This window comes from Xiphophorus couchianus, chromosome 24 (assembly GCF_001444195.1).
Source record: "Xiphophorus couchianus chromosome 24, X_couchianus-1.0, whole genome shotgun sequence".
In the NCBI taxonomy this organism is placed as follows: Eukaryota; Metazoa; Chordata; class Actinopteri; order Cyprinodontiformes; family Poeciliidae; genus Xiphophorus; species Xiphophorus couchianus.
Window position 1 is genome coordinate 8,612,988 of NC_040251.1, and position 15,301 is coordinate 8,628,288.

The 15,301-nt window shown below is 36.9% G+C and overlaps 1 protein-coding gene across 1 annotated transcript in view; it reads left to right on the top strand.

Annotated features, from left to right (window-relative positions):
• spryd3 (SPRY domain containing 3) overlaps positions 1-15,301 on the top strand; it is a 53,179-nt gene that overhangs the window by 15,052 nt on the left and 22,826 nt on the right. Inside the window, exon 7 of the mRNA XM_028010416.1 lies at positions 10,728-10,877. Within this exon, the coding sequence (XP_027866217.1) occupies positions 10,728-10,877 (150 nt within the window). The remainder of the gene's footprint in view (positions 1-10,727; positions 10,878-15,301) is intronic.

Genomic DNA, 15,301 nt, shown 5'->3' on the forward strand with positions numbered 1-15,301 from the left:
TCCCACATTGCTGTGACGAATGATCCAGCTAAATGCAACTATTGTAATTTTAAAGTTAATGAAAGTTGATGAAAAATAACTCGATCACAAAAAATTAATTTGCACTGTGTTTCCAGCTCTGCCACAAAATGACCTTTCAGTAATCTCATTGAGCTCAGGGGGCAGACGCTAAGGACAACAGGGCAGCTGGTACCACTCTGTCATTCTGACTGAATTAGTTGAGCAGAACGGCTGCTTAACATCATTCTACTTCATCTCTGCATCAAAAAGATCCTACAGACAAGAAAACTGCTGCTTTTATTCCCAATTTAAAATTAGTATTGAAAAATGTTTGACTTTCCAGTTTTTTTCTTTCTTCTTGCAATAAAACAACTGTAATAATGCTTAATGAATCCAGTTAATTACTTGTAGACAAACTCTTTAGCTTTGACTGAAAATTGTTTTGGATTTATTTGGATTAAATGAAATGGACACATAGATGTAAAAGAAAGAGAAAAATAAAATCAGCAGCATGGTGGGGTACAAACTTAAAAAGGAAAGAGAGAGATAAGAATAGAGGAGAAACAATGATATGGAATAAAAGAAAACACTCTTAAATCTGCTTCTAGACCTGCAGAAAGAGAAAAAACAGACCCAAGAAACCACTTTTAGCAAGATATTTTCCTCACATTATAACTTAATTTATCTACCAATGGAACAAGTACTTTTGCATTAATATTAAGGAATTATTTATTTAAAACAAGCACCCATTTCTTGCTGAAAAGTTACTTTTAAGTAAGTTTCTCTTATTTCAAGTGTATTAAGAAATTTTCTCTAGATACCAGACTAAAATTACTTGGTAAGATTTTGTGTTTTTGTAGTGATAAAATTTTAAATTCCAATGAACATTTAACACTGGATCTGGAGGAACATTTAAAATATCCTAAATAAATAAACAAAACAACAGAAATGACAAATACAATGAATTATGAAGTCAAAACAAAATTATCTTTTAAAAAAACCTTATTGAGACCAAATCTTTTGGTAGAAAAAATTATAAATCATGCAAATGGAAATTGAGTTTGTTTTGTTTTATCATGTGATTTATTGATTTATTGCTTATTGCAACAGGCCACATGTTATAGCAAATGTACTGGGTGCAGTTGATGGGGAAATTCCATTATTGAGTTGAGTCCAGTGAAGAATGCCTTTACCTGGAAATCCCCAGTTATATGATAAGCAAGACCTAGTAATCGTAAAACTTTTATCAAATCATCTTAAAATCATTAATATGTCGTCATACACTATGAAATAACCATAATGTCAAAAGTTTGACCTAAAGCAGTTCCTTTTGCCTTAAACTGTTAGAAAATGCAACTAGCTGTCTATAAAAACTCTTCACCTGACCTTGTGTACTAAAAGACTTCTAGACAGACAGAAAACACATAAATTAAAAGCCTCCATTATTCCACTTCTTTTCTAACAATGGAGGCCTCTCCCACTTCTCAAACCTTTGACTGATCTGTTTGGTTTAGGTTTTAAAGCTTCTTAGAGTTTACCACCAATCAATTAAGTGTAACCTTGAATGTGATTGGCCTCCTTCGTTTCTTTAAGTTTACTCCTGCACACATGGATCCATGTATTTGTTTTCTATCTTCATCATGACTGCTCAAGACACAGGTCTCCTATGCAAACATGGCCTGTGTGTTTGGTCATAGTCCACCTGAATGAGACTCTTTCAGCTCGCCACCCTGTGTGCTATTTCATCGTTTCTCTTGAGAGGAGATATTTAGCTGGCGTTCCACTGCGTACGTGCGGCTCACTGCGAACACGAGCCTGCAGTCCCTCCGCCTCCTGTTGTCACAGCAGTCTCCCTGCCCACCAACTTAATCCCGTCAGCTGCGGATGAGTGGGCCGATAAGTAAAGTGGACGCCACCTGAGGCTGCAGTTGTCTGTTTCCCCAATCGTCCTTTTTGAGCATCCGTTCGTCTCTGTGACTCTCTTACGCCTGGGAGTGAAAAGTCTTGGCGTTCATGTCGTTGTCTAGGAGATCGTCTGGTCTCTCATGAAAGGAGGAGATGTATGGATAATACGGCAGGGTCTTCACCAGAGCATTAGCTGATCCGCCGACACCATCATCCATCCTTTGTTCCTTCTGTGTCTCTTTCCTTTCATCCTTATTTTTTTCATTTGTTTGTTTTTCTTTTTTTATTTCCTTCAGTTATCTTTTTTTTCTTCCTAACTTCTGCTACTTCCTTTCATCTTTGCATCCCCTTTCTTTCTTCCTTTCTTCCTAACATTCCTATTTTTCCTTCCTTTATAACCTCCATTCCTTCCTTCCCTCCTTGTACCCATTTTCTTCATCCTTTCCTTCCTTGCATTCTTCCTTACTTCCTTCTTTCTTAACTTGCTTCTTTGCTTCATTCCTTCATCCTTTCTTTCCTTCTTTCATTCTTTCCTAACATTCTTGTTTCCTGTCTTTTTTCTTACCATTTTTCCTTTGTTCCCTCCTCTGTTCCTTCCTTCCCTTCATTCTTTTCTTTCTTATATTGTCAAAATCAGTTAGACGGTTTCCATCGTTCTTTCCTTCTTTCCCTTCCCCTTTCTCTCCATCTTTCCTTCTACATCACACATCTCATATTGTGGCACATCTCAGGTCTTCTAGCTTTCATTAACCATTTAGACTCAAACACAGACAAAAAACATTCTTCAGCTGCATCAGTATGAAAACTAAAGTCGAGTCAAAAGTTATCTTCTAACGACACCATGGTGCAATCCCAATATTGACCAATCTAGTCTCCCAAGTCTTTTTTTGAATACCTTTTGAGCAGAGGTAAGTAGAGAACCCAAAGATTTTTGACATTTTGAGTTCTACTAGACCCCAAACTACTACCTCTATCACCAGTAGAAACCTCATTAATGTTGTCAAGCACTCAGGCAGTGATTTTCTGTTTCCCACAGGAGCTGTATTTACAGTATATTATGTCATTGCTTTGTTGTGGCATCAACCTGCACCTCTCCATCAGTAACAACATGAAAGTTATCAGCATCATTTTTGACATGGTAGCTGTCGTTCTAATGTAATGGGTGCTATGTGTCGAGACGTGAACGCGGGACCTCTATGTATGTCCTGCGGTGTTTGGCACCGGTGCTGGCAGCGGCTCTTTGGGTTCTGTGGGTTAAGGCGTGGTTCTTGTGTGGCATGTTCCAGCGCATCCTGGAGATTATTTATTGTATTGAGATGCGGTTAGCTTGGAGGGTGGATTCGGTGTTATTTGCAAGTTTGTCATGTTCTTCTAACGTGTCATGAATAGTTTTTTTCAGTTGCAACCCATTAGAGAAAATTTACGGCTTGTTTCCAGTGTTTTAAGTCAATTCTTGTTCTGATTAAGTTGTCAAAGGTTTGATTATGCCTACTTTCCCTCCCATTAGACTGAGTTCAGGTATTTTACGAAACACTGCTACATATTCCATCAAATTTTCTTGGTGCCTCTGATTATTTTCTTGAGCTGCCCTTTGAGGCTTGATTTGACTAAGCATTGCAGTAAAGTTTGATTTATGAAAGACTCACCTCTGCAACTTGCTGGGCAGTCACTGTTTAACTTGTTCTGGCAAAGGAGATTCACTGGCTGATGACATCTCATACTCCACTGAAGCTACTACAAAAAAGGTTTTGTAAAACTGCATGCCAATGATTCCCAATTCTTATAATCTAATCTAAATTTTTTGATTATGTCAGAACAACTAATAAAGAACAGATTTCTTTTGTTTAATTTGTGCACAACTGACAAGTGAAAGAAATAAATTGTTTGTAAACCTCAGAACATTTTAGATTCTTGGATTTATAACTGTGGCACAGTTACCAGTCAGCTACCTGTTGTGCTACTCACAAAGTCTTTTAGAAATGATGATTTGTAAGGTAAATATTACTTTAATTGTGCAGCATAGGACGAGTGAATCAGGAACAACTATCGGCGGCTACTTGAGCTGTGTTAAATTACTTATGATGCTTAAACTTGGATTTGAGAAGGATGTTGGACCAAACATAACCTTATTTGAGTTTAAAGTTTGTAAAGCAGAGAAATTTGCTAATTGATTTCTTCAGTAGCCAAGCTAACTGGTTTTGGCAATGTTATATGACCAGGAGTCCTGACAGTTTTCCTGATAGATAGGGAAAAGTCCTTCTGTTAATCTGATTCCCTTTGCATGCATTAACAAATTACAGTACTGCAATCCTGTTCTGCCTACACTTGTCTTTCTTTATCCCATTGCACAGTCTGTCATCTGGAGGTATTCCCTTGTATTCATAGTCAGCACTGTGGTGGAAGTTCCAGTTTCAAATCTTCACTTTGTTTGCTTTCCAGTCTCTCCTACACAGGTGATTGTGAGCTATGTTTCCACAGAGGTGTGTGGAGATTAACCTTGTTTTATAACGGTCTTGGCATTGATCACGTAAAAATTCACTGACTATGCTGCATAGTCAGAGGTAGTAAAAAAAATCACATGTGGCTTTTGTATTTACAAAACTTTAAAGTAAATTGGAATGGATGCATTGCCTATTAATTTATTTTAGTCTCTATTAATGTGAATGCTTAACATCTCTTTGGGGTTTTATTAATACATATTAATCGAAAAGTAAAAGAAACAGGATGAGATTTTGACAATAACATTGTATCTTCAAAAATGTAATAGAGCTTGGTGAGACAGTGAAGTCGTTGAATTGTTTACCTTATTGTAGCTCCTTAAACAACGTGAAAGGAGTTGTTACACAACATAACGTTTATGTCTTTATTTCTAGAGCCACATATTGTGTATGTTTGAATAATGACCGCATTCGTGGAATGCGGGAATCTGTAACTGCAGTTTTAGGAAACGAGGAATCATCACACCATGTGTGAATAGTCATTGTGATTTAAGTAGACAGTTGCAATTTTCACTGTTGTTTTTAAACTAAGCCAAAGCTGCCTGTGAACAGGTAAAATCTGTAAATGCTTGAGACACCCTCTAGAAACTCTAATCTACCACCTTTGAAAGATCTAAGACCAAATATCCTTTAATTAGCATTAACTCAATGGAAACTATCTTAGCACTACTTCAGTAGCTAATATCTAAAGTCTGGGGTTGGGATTCAGCCAATCAGCACAAAGGAAAATAAATGACGCTTCTAAATTAGCTATTTTTCAGATGCCAGTCAGTAGTGTCTCTAGTAGCATTGCATTTTTGTATTTCAGCTTCCTAAACTCTTTGGAATATTTTAGATGAGCTCTGCAAAAAAAAAATGTTTAATTGGGAGATTTTCCACAAATAATTTAAAGTTAAGTTCCACATAAAAATACTGAACTGTGAATATACTGGGGTCCACTCTCGGATAAGTCAGCCTTAATTTGCATTTTGGATGTTTGATGCTTAATTATATTCATAGAAACAACTCTTCTTTGCTGCAGTTTCTTAAAGTTTTGAATCTTTCCTCAGTAACAACTGCCATTAAATACTTTTTTTCCAAGATAAACTAATAACACATACACAAACCAGAAATAAAACCTGTTTTGCTTTTTACTGGATATTCTAGTCAGCCTGAAAGTCGGTCATTTCAAGTCACCTTCTGGTTTAATTTTAGAGCATCCCTGAAGCTGTCTTGCAGTAATTACTTGCATTTGGTGATGTTTCTATTAACATTTATGAATCCTTGTTTTACCATTGCAGTTTTGCTTAAAAATGTACTTGTCAAAATACAGATGATCAAATTATTTTTTTTAGGATTTACTGACTTTTTTTCCATGACTTTTAATTATAACCAAAACAATTTTGTCTTTTGGAGTGCCATGTAAATGCACCAACAATAGAAATCAATAAAAAATATTACTTGTTGCTTAAGCAAAAGGTTTTGTTTAAGTGAAATCTGTGCAAAGGAGAATATGTCTCCTAATTTTAGTTTGGCCTTCCTTTAAGACTTTATAGTTAACTTTTATTTAGAGGAAACCAGCAGGACCACTCTCTGGGTGTTGCATCTGTCTCCTAGGTAGCAGCTCAACAAAACAAGGTCTTGCACATTACCATCACGATTCTCACCTGTCAAAATTAAAGGAGCGAGACGGCAATAGAAAAAGAGAGGGAGCGAGATTGTTGGCTATACCAGCGAGGCATGCTTCGCTCAAGGCTACATCTCTCTTTCAGCTCGCTGGTCTCGCTCTCTGTTACTCAGCAGCAAGAAGTAAAGAAGAAAGGTGTGACTAACAGCTCACCACACTGAAACTCTTTCCTCCTCTCCCTAAAGAAAAGCAGTTGTCCAGGCATGAAAGTACAGCGGGTTAAGGAGACACAAGGGTACACACGAAAGGGCAGTCTGCAACAAAAAAAGCACAGGATAATGTTGAAACCTGTTTTGGCTCTGGGGAATGTGAAAAGATAAAATTTTTGTGCAGAGAAAATGATTAAAACATGATATTGTGAAACCTAGTTGGTTGCTGTTTTTTGGGTTTTCTTCCATCTTTATTATGATATATTTAAAAAAAAGAGAATAAAATTCCTAAGATCTCTTTTTGTCCAAAAAAACGAATGCATTAATGCGCATAAATGATCTATTTTACTTTGTTGACATTTTGTTTGTATCGTTTTTGCACCAAGGGAGACAAGTTGTGGCCAATAGAGTTATGTTACTGTAGCCGAAGGCATTATTATTATCATCATTATAAGGCGTAATTATCCTATAAGGCCAAGTCACTTTACTGTATATGTATTTTCTGCATAAGCTGTGATCATTTAAATGTCAAGGTTCTCTAACTGGTTTCCCCTTGGGGCTCAAATCATGTCAGAATATTTGTATGAAACATTTTGGTTTAAAAAAAAAACGTGCAGCTAAGTAGGATAAATTTTAAAATGTAGAAAATACTCAAGTGTATGTGCATAAAACAGACTATTTAAAAGAAATGAGAAAAACTACAAGGATGTTAACATGTATTGAGTTTGTTTGGAGCAGTGATGGTTATAAATAATCAAGTCTGCTGGGAGGAATGATCTTCTGTAACCTTTGTTCACCAAGGATGGAGCAGTGAAGGAGCTCTCCATTATGCCGACTGGCGTCAGAGGATTTGAGAAAGGAAAGACCAAAGCTGGCTCATGCCAGACTATAACCTCATTAAACCAGGTCACAGTGCTCCAAGTAACTTGTTTTATTGCTTTTAGCGGTGCAGCTGCATTACGCATCTCCTCCTGCTGCGGATATAATTAAAAGGAAGCAGCTGAAATGAGCCATCCATGATCTTCACAGCACTAAATACAGTGCCATGATGACCAGGCTCTTTGCCAAGAAAGATGCACCTGAGCTGGGCTTCCCAGCTGGGAGAAGCACACACGCCTCTAATTTGCACAGATAAGCTGGTTGCTGGGAGACAGAGTGCAAGTTGTGAGTTTTTAATGTGGCGTTTAAATGCTAAATATATCTTGTGTTGTATTCAGTGATGAGAAGTGCAAAGAGGATCTTGTAAGATTAAAAATGTAATCTTATCAGAGTTGCAGTGACTCACAAATAACTACTTCAGGCCTTAGTTTGATCAGCTCACTTTAGTGAAAATCACATTTTGAATTTTGTACGCATGATTCCTTTAACTATGTGATATGTACATTTCACTGTCCCATGTTAAAACATTTGGTTTTGCACTTAAAAGTGTGCAGCGCTTTGCTCAAGGCCATTATTGTTTATTAATAATGCATTTCTAGCCAGTTTTTCAAAATGAAAGAAGCAGAATAACACATTTTATATTCTAATGGAGACTAGTCAAGGACCTTAAAATGACTTGGTGTGGATGTAGCTGTCAAATGACCAGATTGGTATTATGAAAGGAGCCTAAACATTTGGGATACCCCAAGGTTTAATCCTGGGACTCCTACTATTTAATATAGTCCTTTTGGCTGAGGTTATAACAAGTAATACGATTAGTTACCATAACATTGCAATGTTACCATGTGACACTGAACCCATCCAAGCACTGAACAGATGTTTAAAACAAATCAGTGTGTAGGGATGCTAAACCTTTATCCAAAACTGAAGTTATGTTTATTTATCACCTAAAGAGGAACCATCAGGATTCATTTAGTACAGCTTGAAGCCAGAGATCAGGCCCAAAATCTGATGGACTCTGACCTGAACCTTCAGAGTCACATAAAGATAGTTACAAAGTCAGCCTTCTAACACCTGAAGAACATTAATGGGATTAAAGACTAATGTCTCCAAGGTTGTATCATCCTTCCAGAACCAAACATGGAGACACGGCATTCAGTTTGTAAGCTCCACTACTCCACAATAAACTTCCAGCTGAAACACTGAAGCTAAAAACACACCTGTTTAGAGATGCTTTTGATTCATAATAACTGGAACATTTATCTATATATTTGATGATTTGAAAAATGGCATTTGACAAAATGTAACGATTATTGCTTACTTTGTAATTGTTGGCTGTATTATGTTTTTATGGTGTAAAGCAATTTGAAAAGTGCTGTACAATAAACTTAAAGTAAAAATACAATTACTGTAGAGGAAGAAAGAAAACAACAAAATGACAATGGATATTTATCGTAATATGTTTAAAAACAAGATCATAGCCAAATATGTTGACAATGTGAAGATTTATACACGATTCCTACCAGGAGATATGCGATCCGGACTCACATTTGCCTGTAAACAGCAATGGGATTTCTTATATTGTGAAGGTTTGGAGAGACCAACCATGATTATGTTTGTACAATGAGAAAACTTTTCTTTTAGGGTGGTTTAACTGATGCTGATACTTACAATTACTTAGCAAAGATTGCACAACAGAAGGAAGTTGGTTTTCTCAGTAAAGGTTTTGTCAAACATGGGACTTCTTTAACCCAGATGATTAAACTTTTCCCATGGGGTGTGTCCATTAAGTGTCTGGCTAGTGGAAAGCACTCCCAGGTGGGGTTGCACACTCAGAAAGACAAAGGTGTAATATACCGGCGATTTTGTCCACCCCCTATCTCATCTGTCATCTCAGCCTTTCACCAGGGGCTGTTTTCATTTCTGGGTACTCACTCTCAAATACCGATGTTGAATGGAAACATTTCTCAGCCTAAAGGCTTTGTGGTTGCTCAGCTGCCCTCCTGCTCATCCAAATCCTCACATCTATAATAAAATAGATTAAAATAGCCTGGAAAGTAGCAGTATTATGATATACATCCCTGTCCGTACTTGTAGGTAAGTCACCGTGGGCGTTTTGGTGGGGATTTTACTGGGTTTGGACACTTCAATTTATCACAGTGCCCACTCATTTAAGAAGCACCTGCAAAAGCTAGCTGTGTGGGTAAATCCTCTGTGTCAGTCTGGTTCCCTTGGAGGAGGTAAGTCATAAAGTTCAGGTTTGATCAGGTGTGTTTTCCATTTAACCTGAACTCAGAGAATGAGCTGAATCTTAGGGATAGTCCTGTGTTCAAAACAAGGGAAAAAATGATTCTTATTGCCATCACCACCTGGCTGCCTTGCCCTTTTGTTTCACCTGACACAATGCCATTGGAAAATAACACTCCTATTACCTTAAGTTGCTTTTGACGATGTAACATACTCTATTTGTTTAGCAAATAAGCCTGATATCTTGGGGAAAATTTGATACCTGGGAAATATTTGGAGATGTTGACAAACGAACATACTAACAATTCTGCAGACCACACACATCCTGGACACAAATTGTTTACATTTTAACCTCCAGGTTAAAGTGCTACAGAGCTCGTTTTGCAGAAACCAGCCACCACAGAAAGCTTTAAAAATGGAAATATTTGGTGCAAAAACACAAAATCTTACCAAGTATTTTTGGTCTAGTTTCTAGCATAGGTAACTTGGTACATGTAAAATAGGATAAAATTAACGGTAACACTTTATTTCGCGGGGTGTGAATAAGACTGTCATGACACAGTCATAAACATGACATAACACCTGTCATGAACATGAATAAGTCTTCATGAACATTTATGACTGTTGTTCTTAAAGTGTCATTCGGTAAATCACGACACTTTTAATACAAACTTAAACTTTAGCTTTAATAACATAAAGCTACATAATTTTTAAAGTTTTATCAGTAATACTTTTATAACAAATTTATGTCAGATTATGATTTCTTGGTTAATGTCAAGTTGTCATAACAAAGACATTTTTACCAAATTAACTTAAACGTAACTTTTAAAAAATAAATACATCTGCCAGTGAAAAAATAAATGTTTCCCATATTATAAGTTAAGATATCTTGTTCCACTGGCAGATTATTTCACTAATAACTAGTGTGTTTCCATAAATGTGAAGGAATGTTTTACTTAAAACAAGCTAACAATAATAAAGTTTAGTGTTGTCAAATTTCATCACATTTTCCCCAGGTTTTAAATGAAATAATCTGCTAATGGCACTGGAACTATTCATTGAATATTAAGTAATTATTGAATTAAAACAAGTTCCTATATCTTGCTGAAAGGTTATCTGAAAGCTAGTTTTGCCTTATTTGAAATGTATCAAGATATTTGCTCCAGAAACTAGACCAAAAATACTTCTTAAGTTTTTGTGTTTTTGCAGAGCACGATCCTTGTCAATGAAAACTTACAATCTCCAGAACAAGACCTTGTTTCTTGTTACTGAACTGGAAACAGTGTAAATAATAACAACCTTTGTCGTATTAAACTGGTGCACCTGACTATGGAAAAATGAATAAAACCTCATTTTTTCCTTTTCTCTGCGAATCTCTCACAGCTCCTGGAATATGTTGGCAAAGGAAAGAGCATCATGGACGTTGGTTTGGCTCAGGCCCGCCAGCCGCTCACCACCCGCTGCCACTACTATGAAGTGGAGATAGTTGATGCTGGGGAGAAGTGCTACATCGCCTTGGGCTTGGCAAGAAGGGTGAGCTGTCAAAGTAAATGCTTGGATAACTTCAGACACACCTGTGCTTAGAGGGGCACTCTCCATACTCTCCTTGTCTTTAGCATTTGGCCTTATTTCTACTTAGTGCAATAGAGTGAAAACAGTGTAGCTCAGCAGAGGTTAGTTATGTAGATTTCTTCTTCCAACACTATAAACTCCTCCTCAGACTACGTTGTAGGAAATTTCTGCTTTCCATTTCCCAGAAATGGAAAGCATTTCTCTCCTTTCACATAAATAAAAAGCTGATTTGATGGAGACAAGATGTTGATCATAAAACCTTTTGCACTGCAGGATAAAATCAGCACATTGAAAACACTCTTAAAGCCTTATTCCTTATTTAAGTTAGTTTCTTTTTACAACTGCAAAATAATTTCAAATATTCTAATAAACAATCAGAAAAGGACAAATTATAGGTGGGATGTAGGATTGAAGATATTTACCTTAAAAAGAAAGCCGCACAATTTCCTTACTTATTTGGTTGAATATTTTGTTGCAAAGACAAAAGTTTTTTTAGTGCAAATATCTGAGTATACTTGAACTAAGACAAAACTAATTTAAAAGTAACTTTTCAGCAATATATATTGCTTTAAGTAAATGATTTCTTAATGTTGTTTTAACAAAAATACTAGATTATTTTACTTGTAGCACAGGAAAAATGTCTTGTTTTAAGCGAAACAATTTGCTGAAGGAACTGGTACTTTCAACCAATATTAAGAAACTTTTGACTTAAAACGAGCTCATATTTCTTGCTGGAAAGTTGCTTGTAATTTAGTTTTGTCTTATTTCAAGGGTTCTAAAAAGTAGACAAAAATACTTGGTAAGATTTTTCTGTGCAAAAATGACTGACAACACTTGAGGTCTGATGAGACAGAAATTGAACTCTTCGGTGTGACTGCCAGGTGCGGTAAAGAGCTACTTCACTGCATGCACATTGATATGCTTGTTTTTTTTTTTAAATCAAAACCACCAAGACAACTACCCTTACTACCCAAAAGCATTATGCTGCCACCACCATACTTCACTGTAGAGATGGCATTGACTTGGTGATGAGCTGTGCCTGGTTTATCAAACTTTTTATCTTATAGATAATTAAATTAAACTAGATGAGTGCTTCTTATTAAAATATCTAGAATGTTGTAAAAAAAAACATGCAAAAATATCTGGAGACCTGAGTCTCTATAAATCTCGACTGAAAGTACTTACTCTTAAAGTGAAGAATGCTTAGAAGCTGATAACTCAGAAAAACAAACTGTGCCAATAGCAAACAGTGATGTGAATAAGCAGCCACTTGAATTAAAGGAACAGTTCACTCTTTCTTAGAAGTCAGACCAGACATATTTGTGTTTGACTCAAAGTCAAAGCCGCGTAATTTCTACGAAGTTACCCAATTAATCACAGAAATGTCGCTTTTTGTCATGTTCACAAATAACGTCTTTGTTCTTTGAAAGCTAAACACACACATTCACTCCTTGTATTTTAATGTTTACTTTAGGTTACCTGCAGCAATTCCTTTGAGATTAGAGCTCAGCACTATTTTACTTTATTAATTCTCGTGGTTCTTTTCCTGCTGCATCTGGCTCCTATTATAAAGCCATCGAGGAAAAGTGGCGTGAAAGTCGCAAAACGGTTTCCAGGTTTTCCATGTAATCTGTTTCACACAGCATGCAAACAATACAGGCTGGAATATTAACACAAATCACTTTCCATTTAACCAGGAACTCTCTGCCGCTGTTTCTGCTGGACATATTGACTTAAGGCTTTTTTCCCCCTTTTTTTATTTTGCTGGTTAACTTTCTGAATAGACGTGGCCAGCTCAGCCTTTGGAAATATTGCAACAAAAGTTGACAGATAAATTTGTATCACACATTCACGCAGGAGTCAGAGCAAGCTCCAAATGATCCAGATTTTCCTACCCGTTCGCCCCCACCCCTCACACCATTATCTTGTCAAATTGACAAATACCTGCTAACCTGAAGCCAGTTTCACTCATTAAGTCAAACAATGCCTATTCCAGTCCTCCACCCTAAAGCCTAATTACTCATGGACTCAACTGACAGCTCAAATGGGTTTGGTATGGTAAGGAGGAATTGGAAATAATTCAATGACCTGCCTTTTAAATAAACACCCTCTTCCATTTTATTTCCATATCTCCAGTTGCAATAAACTACATCCTGATGCTTTCTATGATTTGGCAGTGGGAATACCCTGAGCCCTCACATCCACAGCTCGGTATTTGCTCACGCAGTAGTTCAGATTTCATCCAGATCTCGTTGAGGAGCAGCAGGAAGGTCCCGCTCTCCGCTATAAATAAATACCTCTTTGACACCTGTGTAATAGCGAGGCTGCACATGAGGCAGAACAGGAAGATGAAGTGCCATGTGGAAATGGGTTTTGTTTACGGCACGTTAAGCTTTTCAAATGAGGCTGCAGACTTGGCACTAAGGTCGCACTTGTTCAGTTGAAACCAGAAGTTTACATACACCTCCTCAGAATTTAGTAACGTTTAGTTAGCACTTGCAACACTGCAAAAACACAAAACCTCACCAAGTATTTTAATCTAATTTCTAGTGCAAATATCTTAGTTTTCTCTTATTTCAAGTGTACTAACTTAAAAATTACTTTTCAGCCATTTATTGGAGCTTTTTTTAAGTCAATAATTCCTTAATATTGATGAAAAAGTACTTGTTCCACTGGCAGAGTTTTTCACTTTTAGCAATATATTTTTCTGTTGTTACAAGTGAAATAATCCACCAGTGGAACTACAACGTTTTCATCAATATTAAGGAATTATTGACTTAAAAGAAGCTCCTATATTTTGTTAAAAAGTTACTTTTGTCTTATTACAAGTGTTGTAAGATATTTAAAGTAGACACTAGAACAAAAAACTACTGCAATCCAAGAGCACCATTTGTTTTTTGGGGGCACTGATTGACTGGAAAACTGTTGACCTTAGTAGATCTTGGTACCACAGGCGAGTGATGGAACAGATTGTACAAAGAGTTGGTTGGTTTAACACAGAGCAGTGTGATACAGAACTGCAGGAACTGAAAATTTCACAAATATTGGAATTTTAGTCTCCAATCAAACTGGGTCTACTGGAATATTAGGTGCAAAAACACCCTGAGTGTTTCTTTCCTCTGCGCCAGCAAAGACATGGTACTATGATGACGTTGTTTACACCAAAGTTGATACTAAAATACGGTGTTAAGCAGTAGGCATGTCACAATACGCAATAAATCAATGAATTGCACAATAAATTAGAACAAGCTCAATAATTTCCATTTTCATCGTTTATCGATTTCTCTTTTCTTTCTCTCTCTACCAAAAACTGGATGATGAAAGTCTTCAGTCTGGTGCTTTTGTCTCTACTAACCTGTTTTTGAAGGGCAGTTTTGTTTACAGAGACTTCAGAATTTATTTTATTTGGTGTTAGGTTTATTTATTTTGGATATTTAAAATGTCTTCCAGTACCAATTAAATGTTCAGTAGAATTAGAAGTTTATTGATCTTTGAAAATATGTCCTTGTATTATTATGCCATTATTATCATTATATTACTTTAAAATTGTCTCAAAACAACAATATTGGCATTTATAGCAATAACTTCTCAATCCTCAGCATTGAGACAACTTTTCTCAGAGCATTACAACAACGAGAAACAATGGTAGCATCCTTAGCGTGAAGTTTGCTTTTATGTTTTCAACTGGAGAGTACTCAGTGTTTGGACATGATGTTGTGTATGAGCAATAGTTTGGATAAAATTACACGGCCTAATCTTCCCTAAGATCCTTATCTGCAATCCTGTCAGCAGCAGAGCAAATTAAGTAAGTTGTCTGTTTTTCTTTTTCCGCCCTGCATCCATAAAACTTTAGGGAAACGCCAACACAGATGCTTACAGATCAGAGAGTCATTGTTATGCTGTGGGGGCCTGGAGGTTTCAACCTGATGACATGAGGCTAAACAAACAGACCTGCATTAGTTCTCCACATGGTCTCTGCCCAACCCCTATAAGTTTGGCACGTACAAACAGAACCCACTGCTTCACCCTCCCATATAGTGTTCCTTCAGCACATACACAACATACTCTCACGTCTGTGGTAATACCTGGCTTAAGCTTTATTTTTAGACTCCTCTGTGATATGTCAGTGTGATAGCTGCAGTCGATGATTTGTATCTCCTTCCACATGGTTTTCCTCTCAGCCTGCACCTTCACTGTCACAGGTTTTTCCCCTCAACCTGTTTACTCTTCCACAGTGTGGAAAGCTCAGATTCCACTTAGATGGGATGACCTGATATTGGAGGTCCTGCTCCACCAAGCTGTGGACGCCACCCAGGACTGCCATTCTTTTGCATTCCTGCTAGCAAACAGGTGTCGGACAAATCATCCCCAGAACAAAAGCCAAA